The sequence below is a fragment of the Ambystoma mexicanum genome, chromosome 11 (assembly GCF_040938575.1).
Source record: "Ambystoma mexicanum isolate Mex_15411 chromosome 11, UKY_AmexF1_1, whole genome shotgun sequence".
NCBI classification, from domain to species: Eukaryota; Metazoa; Chordata; class Amphibia; order Caudata; family Ambystomatidae; genus Ambystoma; species Ambystoma mexicanum.
In genome coordinates this window covers 1,291,429,172-1,291,442,728 of record NC_090934.1, presented here as the reverse complement: position 1 = coordinate 1,291,442,728, position 13,557 = coordinate 1,291,429,172, and the positions used below count along the sequence as shown (strand labels likewise).

The window sequence follows — 13,557 nt, the reverse complement described above, 5'->3', positions numbered from 1 at the left end:
CTGTAATGGCATCCAGGACAGTCTGGGCATTTACCTCGTCCCTCAGAATGGCATCGTTACATCTCCAGCGTCCCCTCCGTTCCCTACACCAGTCCCCTGCCAGGGTGACCCTTACCAAGTCGTGGTCCGACCAGGGGACGGGATCTACCCTGTTACCCGCTATGTGTGGTCGGAGTACCACGTCCACGAGAATATAGTCTATCCTGGAGAAGGCTTTGTGGGTGGAGGAATATTATGAGAAAGAGGGAGTCCCTGCTCGACGGGTGGGTAGCGTGTCCACCAAGCTCAGGCCCTCATTTATCCTCTGAAAGCAGCGTGATGTGGCGTCTCCAGCGCGTCTGGGGTTTGATGCACCCATCCGTTGTCTATCTCTGGATGGGTCTAGGACCATATTGAAATCACCTCCCACCACTACTGGGCCCTGGACAAAAGTTTTCAGCCTTTACCCCACTCCCTCCGAGAATTGGGCCTGGCCCTCGTTTGGGGCGTATACTACCGCCAAGGTTATGGGCGATCCCTGTAGGGAGCCTCGTACGAAGAGGTAGCGGCCTTCGGGGTCCCTGAGGATGGAGTCTTTCTCGAATCCAAACCCCCTAGCGATCAGAATTGCAACCCCTATTTTCTTTCCTTTGTGGGATGCATAGAATATCTCCTCGATACCACCCCCCGCAACCTGGGCTCCCTCCCCCTCGCCCAGTGCGTTTCCTGCATGAAGAGTAGGTCCAGCTTAGCCCTCCTAAACTCTCTGCTGATTAGGGATCTTTTCATGGGGTGTTCAGGCCCCGTACGTTCAGGGTTCCCACTCCTAGGGCCGGTCGGTCGTCAGCCATAGTCGCTGTCACCTTCCCCCTTGGTCACCGATGTCGCATGGTCGCTCCCTCCCTGCTCACTGTGTTTTCTTGTTTGGACCTTTTTGAAATGTTTCCCCAACTTACCCCCCCAACACATTCCCCGCCTTAAAACCCCCAACTTGTAAACAAAACCCCACCCCCCACCCCGGCGCCCAGCCATGTAGTTCTTCCATTTCTGGATTTTTGGCTGGACCACAAGCCGGTTCCCCCCAGCCAGGCATCGATTACAAAGCACGCTAACGTGACCCCCCCCATCATCTCGTCCCCCCCCCCCGAACATCCCAGTTTGGGCATTCCTGAATGGTATTTCTCTCGGTTCCCACTGTTATGATCACCCCTATGCCCCCTTATTCTTGCAGTTTGAGGAGGTTCAGCAAGCAAAGCGTCCCCAGAGTCCTCCTGTTTTCTAGTCCCGATGATCTGCATGGGGCGCTCGTGTCACCCCTCCGAGTTGGCACGGTCTTCCTCCATTGGTCTGCTCCGCCGGCTCTCTAGCCGGGGGTTCCCCTTCCTCCGGCCAGACCTCCCTGGGGGGCAAACGAGAGAGGGTCCCGGCAACACCAATCTTTGAGGGGTTGTCCCTGGGCGGGCACACGCCCCGCTGACCTCAGGTGGGGGCCTCGCGCCCCGAGCAGGGGCCCCAGGGCCATCGGCATCCTCTGTGTGCTTCGATGAGGGGGGCCGCCCCCTCACACCCAGTAGATCCTGCTGAGTACTGGGGGTCACTACCGGGCGGGCGCACGCCCCACCGGTCTCAGGCGGGGTCCACGCACCCGGGACGGCAGCCCCAGGGCCCACGATGTCCACAAATCACTCCACGGAGGGGGAGGGGTATGTTGCCTGCCGCGGGGAGGAGGGCCGCGGGCCCGCTCTGTATAAACTGTTGGTGGGGACCTTTTCCAGCATGGCCCTCTCTCCCGTAGTGTGCGTCTCCACTGCTGGCGGGGGCTGGGGCCGAGACACGGCCAAGAACAAGGTTGAGGGGGCCCCTCCCCCGCGGGCGACCAGCGGTACTATCTCTGGCCGTCGGGCACCTCCCCGGGCCAGCAGGCGTGATGGTGGGGTGGGGGCACCCGGACCTGGCGCCGCCACTCTGTCCAATACGGGGCCCTACCCGGGGGAATGCACCCCCCTCCCGGCCGGGTACGGGTCTCCGACGCTTCTCGCCTACAACTCGGGGGAAGAGCAGGGAAGCCGCCGCCTCAGTTGGGCGTGTTGGGCCCCAGTTCCGAAGGTTTTTCACGTGGGGGCTGGGGGGGGGCTCTGCAGCACGGGGGCCGGGCCTCTCGATCCGGCGGGCCGCCGCCCCTCCCCCGGCCCTGAGGCCGTTCAGGTCTCTCTGCCTTTCCGCTGCGGAAGGCCGCAGCTCTGGATCTTCGCCTCCCGAGGGTCCCCAGACGTTGCTGTTTCGCACAGCGGGGGCCCCGGGGGTTCACTGGTTGTGCCGGCTCCGAAGTGCACCATGGGGGGGGGTTTAGGGAGGGGGCTCAGTCCCCGCTACAACCCGCCTTCAGCAGGAGCTCGGGAATCAGGCAGCCATTGCCTGTGCACCCCCTGGTGGCCTGTTCAGAATTTTTAATGCAGGTCAGGGCATCCGTACAATTGGTAGATTGAGGGACAGCTTCCCTTTACCCTATCCCTATTAGATAGGAATTGCACAGGGTGTTCTTCCAACAAGACAGTAACATAACGTTAGTTTCCCCTTCTGCATTCATTTTCAACTAGTATGTCTAGACATGAGTTTGCAGTATTATTTCTCCTAAGAACCATTTGTATTGTGATACAACTCTGCTGACATAATGGTTATGGAATGAAAGATTTCCTAGTTCCACTTGCAAATTACCCTGATGTTTCACATTGAGACATTTGTACATCAAGCATGCTATTTTAAACTTGATTCGATCCTCGACCGGTAACCAGTGTAAAGATCTACGAAGGGAAGATCCATGGTGCCTTTTTCTCAAATGTCCCATCAGTCTAATCGCTGCATTCTTGTCCCGCTGAAGTCTGGATATCTGCTTAGCTGGAATACCTGCCATTAGACTGTTACAATAATCCAGATGGGTGTTCATCATTGCCCCCACCACCACTGTATGATCTACTGCGGGATCTACATTCCTAAGCATCCGCAGAGAATAATATACTGACTTCACCTTGGCCCCCACCTGGGCTTCAATGCCAGACACAGCCCAAGTTTTTGATTTGTTTGGCAAACTGGAGTTTCTCACTGAGAATATAAGGGGAGAAAGATTGCTTGTCATCCTTGATTCTACCCTTGGGGCCAAACAAAACAATCTCATTCTTTGCTGCATTCAATTGGATCTGGTTATATGCCATCCACTTGTTAATATCACCCATCCACTGATTAATTCTCATAAATGCGTCCACAATGTTCTTCATCTCAATATAGATGTGTATCATCGGCATATGAGTGGATACTCAAACCATACCTCCTCAATATATTTAGGTCTGGACGCATGTACAGGTCAAATATAAGCGGGGATAATGACAATCCCTGAGGGACACCACAGCCGAGGACTACCACCTCAGAGGTGGAGCCCCCAAACCGCACCAGCTGGACTGTGTCCCTCAGGAATATATAGGATATATGTCTTACAAACCAAGGACCCAAAAGAAAAAAAGAACAGGAAAAAAAAACAATCAATATTCGACTAAAAAGTGATAAAGAAGTTTAAAGAAAAACGCATCAATCTCAAAATACGATGTTCACAGTCAAATCTGAATAACGGTGTAAAACTCCCATCGGTGTTGTGGTCACAAGGTGCCTTGGTTTCAAAGAAAATCATCAATTTAGTTTCAAGCTGGCATTATTTCAAGGTTCTATCCCCTCCCCTTGGAGGCTTGGGAATATGACTCGCTCCAAAATTGAAAACACCCCTATGACATTTGTGGAAATGTTTAGCAAGCGGATAGGAAAAGTCTGCATGTTTGAATGCAAGTATATTCTGCAAAATCCAGATTTTCAATTTCCAAATCATACTCCCCACATACCATTTGTTCTCATCTTTATATTGCAAGTGATTTCTGATCGAAACCGACATCCCTGTCCTTCTAATGCAAGTCCAAAACTATGTTTTTCTTAAACTTCACCAAAAAATAGACCATAACTGTGTACACATATGACTTGTAAGGCAATAAACCAAAGAATTGTGAATATTCTAAAATAGGAATAAGTATTGTGTTCATTTATCATGTGGAGGTTGGATCATTAAACAGCGAGGGGAATTCTTCATAAGAAACTCTCCTTTAAATATGCTATATAATTTGCCTTCAAACCCCTTAACCTGCACATTTTCGCAACACAGTTGTTGGCTTCGTAGCCCACAAATAATTAATACGGAGTGGCAATTCAATCCTTATGCTATCTTGTCCAATGCCCTGCAAGCACTTGCCTTCCTCTTGTAGTGAGATTAATTTTGGGAGAGGTGGTTGTGATCTGGTAAATTTACAGAGCAACTCCATGCGAGAGTTACATTTCTAATCTCATTTCGTTATTCGGAAGAGCTTTGGCTGTGACAAGATGGGGAGTGCGCTTGGGTCTCTGCCTAGGTTTGTTCGAGGGGTTATATTTTTACTCTTTGCGAAAACCCAATGTATTTATTAGCATAAAAAGTACTTTCCTTTTTTGTACAGTGAAGTGACTGTCAGTGTGTGTCCACGTGCATAGAAAAGGTTACTAAAGCCATTGCTATGTTTATGGAGATGATGGGCCATACCTACCCATTGTGTGCAATATGAACCGATAAGGATCATTTTTGTTTTTTTAATGTACAAAGATAAGTGTTGTGAAATCTTTAGTACCAAGGAAGTACCGTTTTAAAATAATTATACTGTACCTCGATTTTCCTCATCATGCTCGTTTCAGCTGAAGCACCATACATTTGATCAATTCCAGTGATGAAAGCTTCAAATAAAATAAAATACAATTACAGAGAGCTCACTGAGAAGTGTACTGATGTAATTTGAAATAGTGAAAATGGCATTTCCCATTAAAAACAGGCAAAATAGAGCTCACTAATACTTTGAAGACTATTAACGAACTAAGTTACTAACAATGTTCCCAGCTTGTCTTTGAACTGACTGGAAATTAGGACTACGACTCCTACCATCAACAATGCCTTTTTGCTGGTGCAAACATGGATGGGCACTAATTTGCTGGCTCTGAATCACAGCAAGCAGAGCTGCCGATAGTGGGCTCGGGCCAGCATTTGAAAAAGTTAAGCACCATCAAGTCAAAATTGCAGGCTGGGATATTCCAGTGGTCTCATCAGTAAAAACTTTGGGGGTCATCTTTGACTCCAACCCGACCATGAAAATTCATATTGCACACTCTTGATATACTTATGCTCATTCACTGAACTGTTAAAGAAGTTAAGCCTTCTTTGTCACCAAATAATCTGCCATATCTTGCAGGCGCTCTCATGAACGCCGAAATTGACTATTGTAATGGCCTGTTAACAGGTACTTATAAAACCAACCTACAATCTTAACAGATCATTCAAAATGGTGCTGTTAGAGCAATGAAAGGTTATGACAATATGCAGGTTGGTCAATTCGTCATCCCTAGCAACTCAACATGATCTTCAGTTGATCTAGCTTGTCCGAGCTTCTGACATTTCTCGATGGCTAAATGGAAAGCAGTGCACTCTCCCTCGCTAGCATAATCTGTTACAAAATCAGTTTTCGTGGCAGTGCCCATAACTGAGGCAAATGCTCTCACAAACAAACTTGTATTGTTTTCCAGCCTGGAGGATGAAGCCGGTAGCCATCCATTTATTGAGAGCAGAACCTGGAGAGCCAAACCCACTGATTGTGTTGAGGGTCTTGTGAAAGGGGAGGCATTAAAACACATAGAAAGGGGTTAGAGAACCAAAGGGGGGTGCGGGGGAAAAGAAAGTGACCTCTCATTGGAACAAAGATTTTGTACAACCAACACTAAATTTTAAGATAGTAGTGTTATGTCATTTTACCCTTGAGACTTACGCCCCTTGGGTGTGCCTCTGTGCCAACACACCAATCTGAGTGTATAGGTGACGGAGGTGGATAACACACACACACACATACTCCATGTGGAGATGCATGCTTTTTCCAAAGTTATTTTTGATCTATGCTCACAACCTGATTTACATCCCGATTCTGGTCATGTATTGGTCGATGACTCCCAGGAACCGTATATAATCTCGCCAGACATCGTTTAAGGGTGAAGCAACATATATCACTACAATTCTTATACTGAAAAATGTTAATGTTTCCAGTGCCTGGATTCTTCTAAATGAAGAATGTGGGAGAAGCCATCCAAAGTCATTCCTAAACAGACCTTCACAGAGGACTTAGAACCACAAAAGTATAATATTCATGGTTCGGCTCACTAGTGTCCCAAGCGATAGGCAAGGCTTATGACATACATGGACTCACTTAGGATCTTTTTAAAAATAGAACCATAGTAAAGATCCCCTTTTAACAAATGTTTAGTTCTATATTTAACTATCATAAATTCCACCATCTCAGCAATCTGCTTAAGTGATGCCCTGTCAACAGAGCAAGACCTCAAAGACCATGCCACATGTCTGGTTTCCTTGAACTTCCTGCTTTATTGCTCAGTAGTCCTCCTGTTTACAGTTGCTTCTTTGCAACATCAAGGTTCCTCTGGTTTCTTTCAGGAGCTGCTGGTTCAGTATGCCCGTCTCTTCCTGGTGTCTAGTATTCAATAGGCCCCATCATATCGCCTTCCTCTGCTTCCATGGTCTGCATGACAAACAACCTTACTTAGTAAGGGGGCTCCCTTGTATACTCCCACCCTTGTAGTTTGCATGGGGGGGTGTATACTGTCTTCAGTCCGCATGGGTGTCTTCCAGGCTCTGCTCCTTCTCTCTGCATGGTGGTTTCCTCACCATCATGCTGGGACGGCTTTTTGCACCTTCTGGGGTCTGACAGTGTCTCTAGCTAGACAACGTCGTCGTCTAGGGTTTTACCTGCACTAACCAGCAAACCTTGTTCTCAGCGGCAGACTGAGCTCCGGACATGCTCTAGCCTCTCCTCGTAGCAGCTCAGCAGATGGGCCCTTGCCCTGTCCTTCTCGGCAGCACCGTGGGAGCATCTTGCAGGGATCTGGCGGAACGTCTGTGATGTACCCAGGACTTTGCTTCCAAGTGTCCCGTTCAGACAGACAGGCTCTTTCAGGCAAGGCTGACGGGGATACTTCCTGGGGGGCTAGGGAGCACCACATCACCATTTTTAAAAAAGGGGAGAGTCAAAATGTGGCCAACTATGCCTGCATAGATCATTGATAGCATGGGCACTTAAGATACTGCTCAATTGCCTGGAAGCATGGTCTACTGCAAAGCATGTTCTTACCAATTTCTAGCGGGGTTGTCCAATACATGCATTAGAACTGTGGACCAGGCTTTAAGATTGTATTTAATTATGTAGAAATGTGTTATCAAAAAAGAGCCCTTGTATGTCTCCTTGCGGATTTCAAACCAACTTTTATGTCGAATGTATGCTGTTACGGCAAGCATTGGCATCCACAGGCATCCTGAAATCTGTGTTGATACCACTAAGGGCACTTTAGACAGCGAACCAAGCTGTTGTGAGATGGGGAAGAGGGGACAAGACAATAGAATTTTTTCACATCTAGACCAGGATTAGACAGCTAGAGCCGGCCGCAGATCTGTCAGTGCCCTGTGCAAGATTTGTGCACCCCCCCACACAAATACAGAACAGCAGGCGGCTCAGTTCTGTTGTTCGGCTGATACTAGAACAAGTATTAGTTGCACAACAGAACTGAGCCCCCTGCTGGTCTTGTAAAGTGTGTTCAACGGCCCCTTGCCTCCAGCTCAGTGTCATGTAAACAGTGCCTATTAAAGAATCAGTAGGCGCTGTTGATATGACACTGAGCTGGAAGCAAGGTGCCCTTTATATGCTGCGCCATGGGAGCGCCCTTGTGCAGCCGCACCCTCTGAGCGCACCTTAAGTCGGCGCTGGATGGAGCTGCATACTCGTTCCCTATTTATGTTAATTATTTCATAATTATCAACAAAATTGCTTTGAGAAATTGTAACCTTCAGCCATGACACTCCCAAATGTAATGGAGAGAATATAGGATTTTTTTTTAACGGTCCTCCAGCCTATAAAATCAAGTTAATAGGTTTAGTGACTTGTGCAAATTGAAAGGCCTATTAATGTCCAAAAGATGAAATGCAATCATCCACGTAAAAAGTAAATTGCATGTTTAGCCCAATAAGATTTAAGATTGATAACGTTCAGTTTTTTGATCTGGGAATCAAGTTTTGCACTTATATTTCTTGGGTCCACCAATTATGCAAGAATGAACTGGTCCCTAAAGAGAGAGAAGTCACAATGACTTAACAAGATGTCATGGCTCACTGTGGCAAGAGATGCTGGTCCATGTGGTGCAGCTGGAGTGGTCTGAAAGGACACAGCTGTCATGCTGGACTCGCTAACCACAATGCCAATACCAAGATGGCTGATGCTAGACACAACTGGAAGTGGACGTCAAAGCATGCAAGTGATGGTAGATGCTATATTGGAACGCTGATGCAAGACGCACCACGTCATTGTGCTGCAGGCATTCATGTGCTTGTATCTTCTCCTCATTTCCAAGTCCTGTTTTTTCTGGCTTTTGTTTTCCTCAGTGTGTTGATCTCCTTATTGCCTTAAGGTTCTCCTCTAGTAGCCAAGGTTTTCTTTTTCGTTTGTGCCCTCGCCTTCCAATCCTAAAACTACCATTTTTGGAAGGCTTACATTTTGCCTGCAACCATCCTGAAAGTTTGCCAATCATATTCAGAAATGAAAACCTGTTAATCCAGAGTACATAAGAGTACATAACAGTTCTGAGTTCTCCATCAATATCCCTCAATTTAAAAAAGCAAGCTGTTTACCTCTTCTTCGTTTGGGGATTTTTTGCCTCTGCGGCAGGTGTCCACTCTTGGAGCTACTTGCCTTGCAGCAGTCTCCCTCTACTGGCAGGGTGGCGTCTAGAGAGGTCAGAGTATATATCTCTATGCTCATAGTTCCCAACACCAGTCCCAGGCAAGTCCAGTCACTGACACATTATGGGGGCTTGCAAACTCTTCAATGCTAAAAGTCTATTGTATCCAAGTCCAGTCTGTTGTTCTCGACAGGGCTGAGTTAGGAAGCTAATTTAATGTCAAAAACCTATTGCAGGCTCAGATCTCTTAAAGTAATTCCTTGAAGTGCTCAAGTGAACACCCAATATGCCTTTAAAAGTATAACTAACATTAGAATACACATTGGAATAGACAAATAAAAATAAACCCCTTTATTGGATTACATTGGGATTTAAATGAAGTCTAAGGCTCTGTAACAGCAAATTTGCAGTAAAACTTGCATATGTGAATTGGGTGCAAAATCATTTAATATCCCTGGTGGAACCCTATGGCACATGCCCATTTGGAGACAAAGATGTTGGTTATGAGCTGTAGTTGGGTAATAGCGAACCATTTTACCTTGACTCTCTGGGTGTAAAATTCCACTTCGGCATTTTGCTTTTGGCAGCAGTCACCCAGTACTGACAAAGCGGGGGGGGGGCCAATTCTGTCTAGACAAGAGGGAGGAGAGTCCATTTATTATTACTTTGCTTGGCTCACAGAGATTTTAGATGTATGTTTCTTAAACCTTGTTTTATCAAAAATGAAATATCTACAAGTAACTTATTGCTATGTAGAGCGACAGAGCACGAACCTTTTATTTTTGCTGTTTAACTTTGTTCAAAGGGCATAGATTTAAAAGTCAAACACTTTAGCAGCTCTTTAATCAGACTTAGAGTTTGATTAACTACAATAATGCATAGATTTTGCAATGTTTTATATTTGAATTATACTTATTTGTAGTGAAGTACTATATTTTCAATTGTTCTCCTTCATGCGCTTATTTGATGGATCAGTAATGTTATTTTTTTTCTGTCCATTTATGACAGCCCAAATATATATTTTTTAATTGTGTTTATGATTGTAGCGAAGTACTACATTTTCAATTGTTTTCCTTCATGCCATTATCATTTGATGGAGCATTGGAATATAATCGTTTTTTTTTTAAACAATGGGGATTGATTTACATGTAGCAGCCTAAAACATTTCCAAAATAGTTATATTTCTTATAAAGCATTAATAACCACCCTTACATTATGGAATGTGCTATAGACATGCCTAGGAGAGGGGTTTTAGCATTATGATAGCAAAGAGTAATGCATAAAACTAACCACCTAATAACAGACATATTATGGAAAACTTGTCCCGACAGCTCTCTACTTGCAAAAGGCATTTTAGCTTCTTAAAATGTCCTATCTGTGCCAGGTCACAATGATTCAGTGGAGAGACATTTCTGCCAGAGAAGAGGGATTAGGAAAGTAAATGATCAGGTATTCATTTGGCTCGAATGAAACCCCGTAATCAACCTTAGCAGGAATGAGTGATACCTCCTAAATGCCAACTTGTTTTATGGAACTCTGTGTAGGGTTCATGAATACAAAGCACTTACATCGCCATTAAGTCTCCAGGCTGATATAATGGCTGTTATGAAGCCCTCGTTCCAGGACAGCCATAGCAGGGCTGAACAGCAGATAGGCTCAAAAAGAGAGCCCCATCAATGTTGCTAGAATACTATTCATCTCTATGCCAGATAAGTGTATCTCATAGGAGAAGATATGTAATTATCACTGAAAAGGGTATTTTCTCTATGCCATAACACCAACATCACTTTCATGGGGGTAAATTGCAAAACAGAATTTTGCCTAACAAATACATTTTTTTTTTAATTGTGTAATTGGTTTAAAAAATAACCTTTCAACAATTTAAAAATGAACAGACAATCCCTGGAGGACAGTAGAAAATCGTGTACACTATAAATTATATAAAATCACTAACATTATCTGACAAACTTATCAGGGTCAATTTATCCAGGAATCTAATACCAGCACGCGCAAATGAAACTTGTGTCCCTGATGAAAGTCTAAACCAAAATTGGTCTGGCTCGATAAAATCAGAATGTTGTGTAAATCTTTCAAAGTGGATAAAGCGTACAATACCAGACAAAAGATCACTGGGTGCTTTAAAGTCTCTATTTCAAGACAATCAACACAAGGAGGACTCTTTTGGTTGTCCACTCTGAATGCACTGGATCTCATGAGTTAAAAGAAGATTCAATCTGAATCACATGAAGTGAGATCTCCAGATGGCATTAGCAAATGCTATCAGATAAGGAGCAACCATAGCCGATTTGTTTTGTTCCTAGGCTATATGAGAATATTTTTTAATGGAGGAACACGTTTCAATCCAGTCCTTCTGTCGAAGTAGAGCTTTAACACAACTTGGTGTATATATTGGTTTATCAGGGGATGTTTGGAGCTCCACTAACAATTTATGGCATTTTGTCATGTAGTTATAGATGATACTATCAGTGTATATCAAGAACACAGCTAATATATCTGAGAAAAGAGTTAGGAGGAGGGTTTAGGAACTTATGGCAAAATAGTAATTAGTTTCATAGAACCATTCCTTTAAGAGAAAGTAAAACTAACTCGAAAGCATAACAGCACCACATGGACACAATTGGGCAATAACAGATGTTTTCTGCGATATGGAGGCCTTAATGGTGTCCAGCCCATCAATCTCTAACTGATGCATTGTCTCAAGTCCATGAGTTAATTTGGGGACCACCTTTCCAAGATAACATTTAATAACAGGTAGCATTAAGTATCGACCAAATGTCCTGTTGATTGTTTTCATTTGGGCACTCAGAACGGTAGCTTTTTGACTTAAGATGAAAACAACCAAAAATTATAATAAATACATGATATAATAAGGAATCTTTCCATTTTAAGGATTTCTTTGTAATATGTTGTGATGAATCCTGCAGAATCCTCCCAGAAATCCTACCTGAAGTTTCCTCCCAGCTGGCTATGGGAAGGCAGCCGCTACCTGATCCTAACTCTGGGGGTGGTATTAGCCGGTAGGATCACCGGAGAGTGGATGGCTCCCCAAGGGATTGGGAGGGTTCCGCTAGGAGGGACACAGTATTTATCTTCTTCAGACAATCAGCCTTCCATGATGCCAGAATATGTATTGGCTTTCTGCCAAAGCAAACTCTCTCTCCCTAAACCTACCCACCATGTTGGTAATTCCAACTATAATGATAAACAGAGAAATCAGAGCATTAACATCTTAATTTCTGATAAAGGTAAATCTTCCTTAAATCAAAACCAATCATTAACCAATTTAAAATCCTTACCTAAAAGGTATATTTAATACACAGTGAATTACGTTGAAGGCTGTATTTGTGATGTAAACATTGGGGACTTCAAGGGCCTGATTCAGAGGACCATGTAAAAATAGAAGTATGCTGTTCCGAGCCAGAACACCACCTTTCTTGCATGAACCATATCCTGACAGGGAAAGAATGTGGTGCAGGGACATGAAAGCCTCGGCTTCTGCATGAGCACGATTTACAGCTTGACAATCGCCCTAGCAACCACGAATGCAGGCCAGCTACATGGAAGGGATTCTCCTCCCAGCGGCACTGCTTTAGCACGAAAGAAAAAGGAGTAAACATATGGTACCTTTGAGGTGCCGTTAAACTACACAGTACACTTTTTCCCTTTACAAACAATGCATTTCTTAGACTGCAGCACCACTTTTCTAGTTTAAGGAAAGTTTAAGAAAGTTTTCTTAAACTAGAAAAGTGGCAGTCTCAAGAAATGCTCGCAATGTCACTGGAGCACATGTTTCCCCCACAACGTGTGATTTTAGCAGCTTTTGCTACTGGAAAGCACATCTCCCCTTCAATATTTCCACCCACCTCAGAATGATGGTGCTGGAAACTGGAGGGGAGAAGGTCTTATTTCCACACACTTTATCACAAGATCAGAATTAGCCCCCAAGTCGCAAAATGCCATTGGTACTGGGACGAAGAAGAGGAGCTCAGAAGCCAAAAACTGCAAAGCGCAGCCTAGTGGTTCTAATGACCCACACCTTGCCGGGACCTTTGAAAATATAAGGCCTCCTCAGGTGCAGCTCATTAGAACAGGAGGGTAGAGGAATTGCCAGTCGAAGTTGCAGAAGCATAGGATAGGAGACGCTAGAACCGCCGCTGTTGTTAATGTGGAGTCCGGTCTTGAGTCTTCAGTGCAGGGAACCTGAATTGCAGAGGTTGCACAGTGGGAAGCGGTAAACAGAGAAGCTGTCCTGTGAGAGAGAAGCTCCCTTTTTATGGTTCTTGATCCCAGTGGCTGGCGAGCACCAGAAAGCATGAGGAGCCATGCGGATTCCTTTCTCAAGCGGTGCGGGCCATGGGAATGTCACCGAAGCGGCCCAACGTTCAAAGAGCTCAGAAGAGACAGCGGCAGCAGCCAGAACAGACGCATGTGGAAAAGCTGGTGAGTTCACCTAAAATAGGAAACCTCAATATGCTCCGTAGTCGAACGCGAACCGCTCAATACTATTTTGAATACGGACCTAATGTAAGAAATTCACCTGAACAATATACTGAATTCAAAAGAAAGCCAAAAAAGAAACGTACCACAAAGATTTCTTTCCTAGACAAAGAGGTGGTAAGAGTGAAAGTGTTTGAAGACTTGCATTTCCAAAATAAAGAGAAATTTCAAGGGAAAGCAATAACAACCATTGCCAAAAAGGGTAATACTTTGTAA

General features: G+C 45.0%; 1 protein-coding gene across 9 annotated transcripts in view; it reads right to left on the bottom strand.

Moving 5' to 3' along the window:
* FAM227B (family with sequence similarity 227 member B) overlaps window positions 1–13,557 on the bottom strand; it is a 1,598,354-nt gene that overhangs the window by 1,220,085 nt on the left and 364,712 nt on the right. For 5 of the 9 annotated variants that reach the window (XM_069624770.1, XM_069624767.1, XM_069624774.1 and 2 more), the window contains one exon: window positions 4,709–4,776. The exons of the other annotated variants lie outside the window; for them this stretch is intronic. In XM_069624770.1, coding sequence (XP_069480871.1) covers window positions 4,709–4,776 — 68 coding nt within the window. The remainder of the gene's footprint in view (window positions 1–4,708; window positions 4,777–13,557) is intronic. 9 annotated transcript variants of the gene reach the window in all.